At 55.9% G+C, this 10,512-nt stretch overlaps 2 protein-coding genes across 2 annotated transcripts; one reads left to right on the top strand and one right to left on the bottom strand.

Moving 5' to 3' along the window:
• Positions 1-202: 202 nt before the first annotated feature.
• Positions 203-1,075, bottom strand: PODANS_4_8660 (uncharacterized protein; the record flags this gene model as incomplete). The annotated part of the gene is made up of 2 exons (XM_001905925.1): positions 203-939; positions 1,009-1,075. 2 exons carry the CDS (start codon positions 1,073-1,075, stop codon positions 203-205), a joined length of 804 nt encoding a protein of 267 aa, XP_001905960.1.
• A 2,385-nt stretch (positions 1,076-3,460) lies between these two features.
• On the top strand, positions 3,461-10,203 carry PODANS_4_8670 (uncharacterized protein; the record flags this gene model as incomplete). Its single annotated transcript, XM_001905924.1, has 3 exons — positions 3,461-3,532; positions 3,620-4,287; positions 4,449-10,203. 3 exons carry the CDS (start codon positions 3,461-3,463, stop codon positions 10,201-10,203), a joined length of 6,495 nt encoding a protein of 2,164 aa, XP_001905959.1.
• Between the last annotated feature and the right edge of the window lie 309 nt (positions 10,204-10,512).

Genomic DNA, 10,512 nt, shown 5'->3' with positions numbered 1-10,512 from the left:
ATGTATGCCTGGCGCCATCCAGGAGATTCGCGGACGTTTAGGGTATAAGGCGATGGGTGGGTTGTTTGAATGTTGTTTATTCACGCTTCATTGTGTTGGCATACAGGGATACCGGAAGCTCAGGAGTTCCTTCTCTTTTTCATCACCAAATACTTCCTTGACTCATAAACAAGCATAAAACTTTTCCATTTTTCACCACAGCTCAGTTATCATCCTGCTTCTTCTCTGGAGCCAAGCTTCTCACCGCTGCGAGCTCAGCATACTCCTTTGCGTCTTGGTTCACCTCTTTCCTCCACTCCACCAACGTCTTTGGCACCTCCTCTGCCAGATTATACTCTGCCACCTTTGGCTCCCCAAGCACAGTGTACACCGGCACCGTCCCAACCCACACCTTCTCCCTCACCTCCTCATTCTCCAAATCACCCTTGTCATCTTTCGGCGGCCCGGTCCTCACCTTGGCGCTGCCGGTATCAATCTTGACTTTCATCACCGCCGTGGCAGCCATCTCGCCGGCCGTCGGCGGTGTCCGGGCCTCATTCCACCGGTTTGGAACCACCTTATTCGTGATGAGCTCCATTGCGTAAAGCTTCTCTGCCGGGTCTGTCACGACGGTGGCGTGTCCAAACAGGACGGCGGAGCGGAAGTTGTACCCGTGGGAGAAGGGGGTGAGGGAGAGGAGGAGGCCGTCGACTGTGGAGGCGGAGACGGTGATGGGGAGGCCCGAGGGTGTGCGGGTGAGGTTGGTGAGGCGGGCCGAGATGTAGCCGTGGATGTAGAGGTCTAGGACGTCGCCTAGGTCGGCTGAGGGGCGGTCGAAGGAGCCCATTTGGCCGATCATGGGGATTGTGGCTGGGTAGGGGGTGTTGGGGGTGTTGAAGGAGATGTGGAGGAGGGGGGTGGAGTTGATTATGGAGTGGATTGTTCGGAGGGAGTATTCAGCTGGGGGGATGGTTAGTTTGTTGGTGTTGGTTGGAGGGGAAAAAAAAAAAGGGGGGGGGGGAAACTGACCTAGGTGGTTGTAGCGCTTCACGGTGTTGTGAGCTTCTTTTGGGTATTCGAGGTCTTGACGAGGCATGTTGGCGGTGGTGTGAGGGACCTTGAGGGAGGCGAGGGGTTGTGAGATGATTGGGATGTGTATAAACAGGCTCGTGAGTAGGAGAGGATGACGAGAGTCTTATACGTGATCCTAATGCTTATGAGACAGACGTGTGGTTACAATGAGTCACGGAATACAGTCATTTATCCCTGTCGGTGTTGGTGATGTGTAGATGTGATACGAGATTTGTTGGTCTGATGCCAACTCGGTTATCTCGAGACTAACACGGACGGTTAGCATCACCGAGACAGGTAAATACTAAGCAAATGACACAGCGGCTCAAGATGTATTTGTTGTGGGTATATATTTTATCTTCAAGCATGAGATAACAGCATTCATGGAGATGTAGGAACTGGAAATGGCGATAAAATGATTGGTCCCGGATGCGAACCCCTCCTCGGGAGCCATCGGCTGCTCCGTGGACCGCTGCTTTCCGAGAACACGGCGTTGAGATGCCGATGGGGCTGGCCTACATATCGGTACGCCTTTCTGATGACTGCGAGGCGGTGGTGGGATATGCGGCCAGAATTGCGCCTTTGTCATGACTTTGCCGTCGGCATACAGGTCATCGGATTGGCCTACCGGTCCGGGCCGTTGGATCGTCGACAAAATGAGACTCGGGATGAAATAAGCCTTGTAGTTTACTCGGGTCACCTCCTTTTACGAAGTAGGTATTCCAGATAGCTACGACTTGGAGCCTCAACCCCTCATTGTTACCCCTCACTCATGACAGGACTACGAGGGACACTGTGTGAGGGTTGCTGTTTCGTTACGTTAAAAGACGTAGTCAAGGCTGATAACTGTACGCGGCTGTTGTGACCTTGATGTGTTCATGTTTTAGATCTCGTCGGCGAATGAATCTCGTGCCAGGCAAGAGCGGTTAAATCATGACACACTCCATCTTGAGGCTATTGGAACACCTTGGCCTTGAACGGCAGGCGGCCGGTGACTAAATGATAAGTTGTGGGTTAAATGCTTGGTGACTGAGAATAATCCTTGGAAGCTGTATACTGAGATTAATGAATAACACTGATCGAATTGCAAGGCGAAAAGTTCAAGTTCTAAAGCCTTAGGATGTTGTTGACTTGGATGTCAAGAGATAGTGAAGCTTATCAGTTATCCACAGCTTCCTTATCAGTGCAAGCAGCAGAAGGTCCGTGCACTGCTTCGATAAGCTCTCTGTTAACGACCGGGAGGGGTGGTCCCGCTGCTTAGACGCGTCCAACATCGTGCACCAGAAGGCTCACCTCAGTCTTATACATGAGCCTTTGAGTAGGCCTTCGGATGGATTCTGGAGATACACAGCATATCACTCCAAACAAAGACCAACCCCAGGGCGCGTTGCAAATGTGTTCCATTCCCACCAACTCGGCCGCGGGCGATGACGAAGCAATTATCCTATCAACGCTCATAGACAGACACACACATCGTCACATCATCCAGCGCCTGATGGCTGTTTCGCCGCCCTTTTACAGTTAGCTATCCTCGTCACGAGTCACAGCGTCTGCCCATCCAACTGGCATCCTCCTCCCAGCTGCTTGGGCACACGGACAGCCCGTTCGGGACGACAGACTGGGCATCCCAAGCTCAGGAGAAAAGAAGCGACGACGACAGGGTCTCCCCTCTTTTTACTCTTTTTTTATCGCTACTGCCAGATGCTGAAGTTTCTGCAATGAGTCTGTGCGAGATGCGACATCTCAGGTTTCAAGTGAAACACCAAGGACGGGGTTACGATGCAACCGCCGAGCATTGGCCTTGTCAGCCTCGCCTCTCGTCCAATGCCTGCCCATGCCTCGCGCCAGCATGAACAACAGATGGCGAGACTGGGCTTAGCTCCCGTTTACCAGAGGAAACGATTTTGCAAGCGAAGTCCAGACGGAACTTTTCGCCGCGGGCCTTGACTGGATGGCGATTAGGGGGGCTCTGTAACAAGCGCGACAAGCTCTGCCTTGGCAGCCTCTCTGCTACCTCCTCTCATCAACCCCTTCTCCACTGTCCCATGTCCGCCATCCCACCCCGTGAGGAACCCAGCTGATCCGGGGGCGTTGACCGTCAAGCGTTGCACCAGCAGCCCCGGCCGGGACTCCCTTCGAGAACCGCCTCTCTTTTCTCTTTTCCTTTGCCTTTTGCTCTCCTTCTGTTTGTTTGGCACGACACGGCATGGGCCCTGACATGTCTGCCTGTCATTGACACTATTCACAACATCAACGCCGTGACGTGCGGGAAACGATCACTATGAGACGCTCATTCAACTAACATTCTATTCTATTCTTACCTTAATACTTTTGCCCCCCATTGATTGGGCCTTTTGAGTTTCTCTCTGTACTCGTTCTGTCTCGTTTATACTGCTAATCATCGTCCATCATGGCGAACAACGGTACCACCACGCAGGCCCTCATTGGGGCCTTTACCTTGTCAGTTCTCTCGCCACTCTATGTGTCCTATCCCGAGTCGAGGTGTTGTCTGTTGGGGGCGGTGGTGAAGAAGACGGAGGATGAGGATGGACATCGTGAAGGAGGTTAGCTAACATACTGGTATAGCGGAAGCGTGGTCTATGCTGCCTCGGCGGCTCTCGTTCTTTACATCAACGGCCATGGTGCTGCGGTATTCCGCGACAGCCAGAGGCTGGTCCTCGTATTATTTCTTATTTCTTCGGCCCTATGGGCTGCCATCGATTTTGTTACGACGCTCATCGATACCACAGGCTCATCGATGCCATGTCAAATCGGTGTTATTTTCGCTTCTATTTTCGACCAGTTGGCGAGGTTCTCGATCGAACAGTTCTTGCTGTGGGCTTTGAATTCTAACAAGGGGGGCAAGCTTTCGGTGGTGCAGTTGCTACCCCAGATTCTCGTTTTGGCCCGGTTCCTCGCCGGTGCCGTGTTTGTCGGCTTCGCTCGACCTCAGACCGACGACTATTGCCTCGCGACGACCTCGGCTCTCCCTGTCGGCGTTGCTGTGTTGGCTTTGGATGCTATCATCATTGTTCTTCTGATCCAGAAGGCCTACTCGAGTGGCGGTGCTGCGAAGACAAACTCCAGGTCTCTCACCTCAGTTTTGCTAGGTCTGATTTGCTGGACAGCTGCCAGCATTGTGATGCTGCTCGGCATCACCACCATCCCATCTGCCGCTAGGACAGCTCTCCCTGCCGGCGGACTGTTGGTGCTGATCGGTAAGTTGTACACTGCCCTGCTAGTTCCTTCAACTGACAACCTCTAGTTTTCATTACGGCTGGCGCCATGACTTTGATCTCGTCTAGGAAATCCGACTCTGGGCTTCCCGAGGCCCCTTCACCGAGACGCATCAACATCAGCCGTGATATTTCGACCGCTGACTCGGAATATCCCCCAAGCCGGTTTGAGGATTTGAAGGAGGCCAACATCCGCTCATCGAGGAGCTTCGTCAACCCTAGAGAGGTGCCAAATACCAAGGATGAGACCAGTGCTGGGTTCCCCTTCGCCATGAGCGTCGCTACCCAAGGAGTACCAGCGATGCCGCCACCCGTGAGCTCCGAATATGTCCGCCAGTTGGAGAGATCGGCTTCTCAGAAGAGGGGCATGTGGGGCGATTTTGGAAAGAGGACATCTTCCACAGGGGGAAGGCCAGTGATTGGCAAGCCAGTCCTCCAGTCTAACGAGGACGGTAACCCATTAAACAAGATCACGGTTATTGATCTTCAGTCGGCGATCGTGGCGGATAAGGAGAGGAGACGGACCAGGATTGAGGAGGGAAGCCTATCGGTGCCGCACCGGTCCGTCATGCAGTCGATGCATTTGACTCCCGAGGAGGGCGTCAAGCGGGCTGCCAGCATGAAGAGAAAGGAGGTGGCTTCAGTTTCATCCCGTCAGAGTGCCTTCCCTGGAGGTCTGCAAGCCGACAGCTCTGCCTCCACGACCTCGACCCAGCTTTCTCCTGCCAGTGATGAGACTCGTCGTAGATCACCACGCCAGCCAGAGCCAGAGGAGCAACGGCCCTGGACCCCTGAGAAGCTGACTCCTGCCCCTCAACCTGCGAGGGCATCCCAAAATGACGTTCGTCCAGTAACAGTGTTGCTGCAAGCCAACGTCCCTCAGCCGATCCAAAGACCTGGCATCCGCCCGTCGCGACAGCTGCCTCCCTCGCCCGACACCCCTCCTCAGGAAGCAGCCAAGACGCCGCTCCAGAGAAGACCCACGATTGGTCTCCCAACCAACCCAAGAGCTCGCGGCATCCAGGTTGGCAAGGAGATGGGTCCTTCGTCGCAGCACAAGACCATCATGTTCATCAACAACATCGAGTATCACGACCCGGTTGCTGTTGGAAATATCATGAGCAGGGCGAACACTCTGCCCTCGAAGCCAGCCCCAACTTCCAAGGCTCCGGCCAGGGTTGCTTCAGTCGTCAACCGTCCGCGACCTATCCCACGCAAGCCGGATAACATTGCTTCTCCCAGCCATCGCAGAAGCAAGTCTGCCAGCTCTCTTTTGGGAAGGAAGTCCATTTTGGATGCGACTTCTGGCAGCCCTACTCAGCTCCCCCCGCTCCCACCTGCTCCCAGAAGCGTGGGATTGCCTGCGAGGCCACAACCCAACAACACCAAGAGCATGACCTTTGACGAGAAGATGACTCTCCTCTTCCCCGCTCCACCAAGGTCAAAGTCCGTTAGACGCAGATCCTCCTCAGTGCCCGAGCTCCCCAGAATACCCATGTCCTACCTGGATACTACTTCCTCTACAAGTGAAGCCGACAATCAGACGGTGTCCAACCGCACCACCAAGACATCTGTACGGACTGATAGCATCCTCGAAGTGGACGAGATTCCGCGGAAAGAGTCAAATGTCCAAGCCACGGACGAAACAAGCAAGGCATGGATTAGTGCCTTTGAGGCTGGCAAGCAAGAAGACAAGCGCAAGTCTTCGCCAGTCATTCCTGCAATTCGAGCCTCAGCTTGGACCGAGACTACTGTGGACGATTTAGGAACAGCCACAAACTGGAGCTCCATGAATTCTCCCGAGTACGCCATGCCCATGGCCATCATGCCGGCTCAGGGTCTCCCTGCCGCTGTTCGGATGCCTGCTAAGCAGGTTGCTGAAGAGCCCAAGGAGGAGACCAGGGTTGTCGAGTCTCGCGACAGCGATGACGTGCCTTTCATGCTCGACACGTCTACCTTTTCCAAGTTCGGTATGCGGAAATCCTGGCTCGTGGACGATGAAGTAACCATTCCGGCCCCCGAGGAGCCTGAGCCTGAACCAGTCCCCGAGCCTGTCTCTGCGCCCAAGCCTGCACCTCAGAGCCAGTGGCACAGGCGTGTTGGTGACGAGTGCCCTGCGTTTTCCAAGGACTGCTTGAGCAAGAAGGGATGCAGAAAGACACCCCCTACTCCCCTTTCGCTTCGCACCCCCAACAAGAAGGCCGTCATCGTTCACGCTGAGCCTTCCCCTCTGGAGTCGCCAGAACACGCTCTGCAACAGATTCAGGCCCAGCTCAAGAAGCTGGAGGAGCCTGAAGTCAATGCTGACACGCCTTCTCAGCGTTTGGCCCTGCTCGAAATGATGGAAAAGGAAATGGGCATGCAGGTTGATCACTGGAAGGAGATGAAGCACGACATCGGTCGTGACTCTCTCTCGAGCGTCCAGACCAGCTCGCCCGCCGTCAAGCATGACTCTGTCGCCAGCGTTGCCAACATTGTCCCCGAGACCGCCAACACCAGAGTGAGCATCGGATCTGACCGCAGGGCTTCCCGCATTGCTCGCCTGTCCAAGCACAGCAGCATGTCCAAGATTGAGGAGCAACCTTCGGTCCGCAACTCTGGCAGCGCTCAGATGAGCAAGTGGCAGAAGCGCTTGACTGAGGCGCAGATGGAGTACATGGACGCCCGTCTCCTCCGCGAGAGCAGCGTCAACTTCTTGCAGCTCACCAGAGCTCAGCTTGCGAGCCCAACTCCCCCGGAGTCTGACGCATCCTCCATCAATCTTCCGGAAGAGGAAGAGGTTCCCCCTGTCCCAGAGCTCCCGGCGAAGTGCCTCGAGCAGACTCCCGAGCCCTCTCCGGAGCAGCCCAAGGCCGAGTGGCTCTGGACCCCGCCAAGCAGGTCTTCCGCCCCTGCTGGTCTTTTGTGGACTGCTCCCATCAAGGTTGCCAAGACCGAGGTTGTCCTCCCCAGCCTTTCTGTCCGCCCCATGGCCAGAAAGGAGCCGGAGCCCCTCCAGATTCACAGCACCCACCTCTGGCGCAAGCCTTACACCAACACCAGCCGGTCCACCACCGGACTCTGGAAGCCCGTCTGGGCCTCAGCTGCTCCCCCAGCTGAGCCAGTCAAGCGTGTCTCACAGGTTGCGGCGCCTCAGCCCCAGAAGGCTCCTCGTCCGGTGACACAGCGCCCGCCTCGTCGCAACAAGCGCGTCACTCTTCTCCCTGATATCATCGAGAACCCCGAGCCCTTGCCTAACAAGAGGGGCACTCTCGGTATCTTCCAGTTCCCCTGGGGAGAAAAGTCCGACACGGCCTCCGTCCAGGCTCGCCCTCCTGTCTTGATGGCCATGCCTGGTACCATGGCCTCTGGTGCACCTGTCCGTTCCCAGCAGACTGAGCTCAACGAATACTCTTCTTCGTTCTTTGATGATTACGATGACGACGATGACGTCGTTGACGGCATGAACTCTGATGAAGATGGTAGCGACGATGGCTTCGATGAGACCACCCTCTGGGAGATTGCCAGCCTACTCAAGGTTGACAACGTCCCCTCTAGAAGCAGCTTGGTTCCCTCTGAGGACTCTGTTTTGGGTGACTATGTTGAAGAGCTCGAGTCCGATGATGAGGACCAGTCTTCCCGCGAGCAATCCATTGTCATTGGCCTTGCTGAGCCCAGCGAGCTTGTTGTTAGCCGCAAGCGTGATTCTGCCACCCTCGAGAGCGATGCCCTTACGATCCTCAACGATGCCGTCTATGAGCCCGAGCCCCAAGTCCAGAAGAAGCCCGTGTCCAAGCCTGTTGCCAGGATTGGCCTGCCTTCCAACCCCCGCCCAGCTCCGCCCGCCCCCGTCGCCGAGTCGCAAGTACCGGCTGCCCCGGCCTCGGCACCCAAACAACCCCAGTTTCCTCGCCACCCCATCAAATCCACCCAGGCCGAGACCGCTGTCAAGCAGGTCTCTGCAGGTCTGTGGAGCCCACCCGTCACATTGGATAAAGATTCTTCGCGGGGTGGGTTGTTCGCCGTTGACTCGAACCGCACCGTATATCGCACTACCACCGAGGAGCCTGCTGCTCAGTACATGAGCCGCAGCCCCCGTCCGGCTGAGCGCAAGCCTCTCGACAGTTTGGTATCGACTTCCCTCTGGACTGCTCAGACCGAGGCTCGCAAGACCGAGCGCAACTGGATTCAGAACAAGACAGTCTCTGCTGGCTTGTGGACCCCACCTGTCACTGATAGATCTTCCTCGCGGGGAGGTCTGTTTGTGGTTGACCCCAGCCGCACTGTCTTCCGGACCACCACTGAGGAACCTGCTGCTCAGTACATGAGCAGAAGCCCTCGCCCGGCTGACCACAAGCCCCTCGACAAGCTTGCCTCGACCTCTCTTTGGACTGTTGAGGCTGTCGTCAAGACTGAGCGCAACTGGATTCAGTCCAGGCCAGTGTCGGTTGTTACTGGTGTGTGGAGCCCGCCTGTCGTTTGCAGATCTTCTCCGCCTCAAGGTCTCTTTACCGTCGACCCCAGCCGTACCGTCTACCGCACCACCACTGAGGAGCCCGCTGCTCGTTCCATGAGCCGTAGCCCTCGTCCTGTTGAGCGCAAGCCACTTGAGCAGCTCAAGTCGACTTCTCTTTGGACCCTCGAGGCTGTCACCAAGACTGAACGCAACTGGATTCAGGGACAGGCCAAGCCCAAGAAGACCACCCGCCCTGAGTTCAGCCTTGCCGATTGGCGCGCCGCTTTGAACGAGGCTGTTGCCGCTAGCTACCCCAAGGTTACTCGCATCGCTGCCACCGCCGCCGAGTGGGACGCCGCTCTTGAAGAGGCCCTCGCCCTTTCTTATCCTGCCAAGTTTGACTCCTCGGTCCGCCACCCCGTCTTCGCGGCCAAGAGTTTGATCACTCGCTCCGAGTGGTTCCACCCCGCTGCCACTGGTTATACCTACGACGTAGCCAACGTTCACCCCGTCTTCTTTGGCTCTCTGGCCATCACCTGCCCTCTTGAGTCTGTCCACCCAGCTATCTCTTCCTACGCCGCCAAGAAGCTCCGTCGTCAGGCTTCCAAGGCCAAGCGTGAGCGTTCGGCCTCCTCATCTACCCGCAGCAGAAGGGACACGATCCAAGCCCAGATTGAAGCTTTGGAGCAAGAGAGGTTATTCGCCCAGCAGTTTGCCCAGGCTGAATACCGCCGCCGCAACACCTCCATCTCAGCCCCCTTCCCACCACCTCCCCCCATCCCAACAGAGGAGCCCACCATGGCGACGACAACGTTTGAGACGGTGCAGGACATTCAGCGCCGGTTGAGCCATCGCATCCGCGAATCCCTCGTTATTTCTCGCCAAACCACCCCTGAGCAAACCCCCGTGTCCACCCCTGCTAGGACTCACTCCCGCTCCAAGCCTTCTGTTTCCAAATCTCACAAGTCGAGCAGGTCGAAGGTCCCTGCTGTTGTCCCTACCAAGCCGGCTGCCACCCTCTGGGCGCCCCCTGCTGCTGTGGCTGTGATCCCGTCGCAGCAGATGTGGGGGTTGGCTAAGGGTGTTAACACCCCTACTGTTGACGGCGCTGTTGAAGACGCTGAGAGCGCTGCTAGGAGGCAAAAGGGAAGGAAGACGATTCAGAAGAAGGCGAGGAAAGTGGAGATTTTGGGGCAGATTAGGGCTGTGAAGAGGGGGGAGGATCCTTTTGAGAGGTTTGAGGGGCAGGGGTTGTGGGCGGCTGTGCCAGTGGTTGAGAAGAAGTGTGAGGTTGACTGGTTGCACAAGGTTTGTGTTGCGAAGCCGGTTGTGGAGATGAAGGTTGGGAGGGAGAGGAGGAGGACGAGTGTTAGTTTGGTGCCGATTCCGGAGAGGAGGGAGGTTGTGAGCGAGGAGGAGAGTTGGAGGGCGGGGCATGGGAGGGGGGAGAGTAAGGGGAGCAAGGTTGTGTTGAGGTATTAGCTGAGTGGATGATGAAGGGGTAATTTTCTTTTTTTTTGTTCGGACAGGAGGGGGGATAACAACACCCGCCGCTGAGACTTTTTTGTACTTGATTTTGGAGATATTTTTTATTCTTTTCGGATACGTATATTTTTGTTGTTTATGTAGCCTTTTTGCGCGAGGGACAATACCTATCCTGTGGAATGATGGATGGGGGGTGCTCGCTGTGTTTAGTTATGGAAAAGGATCGATGGATTGGAATGAAAACTCATGATCTTTAGAGAGAGCTTTTTGCGTGTGCACTGATGGTGATGTGATTTGTGATGATTT

This window comes from Podospora anserina, chromosome 4 (assembly GCF_000226545.1).
Source record: "Podospora anserina S mat+ genomic DNA chromosome 4, supercontig 4".
Lineage (NCBI taxonomy): Eukaryota > Fungi > Ascomycota > Sordariomycetes > Sordariales > Podosporaceae > Podospora > Podospora anserina.
Note: the sequence above shows the minus strand (reverse complement) of the source record. Positions and strands in the feature narration are given on the sequence as shown.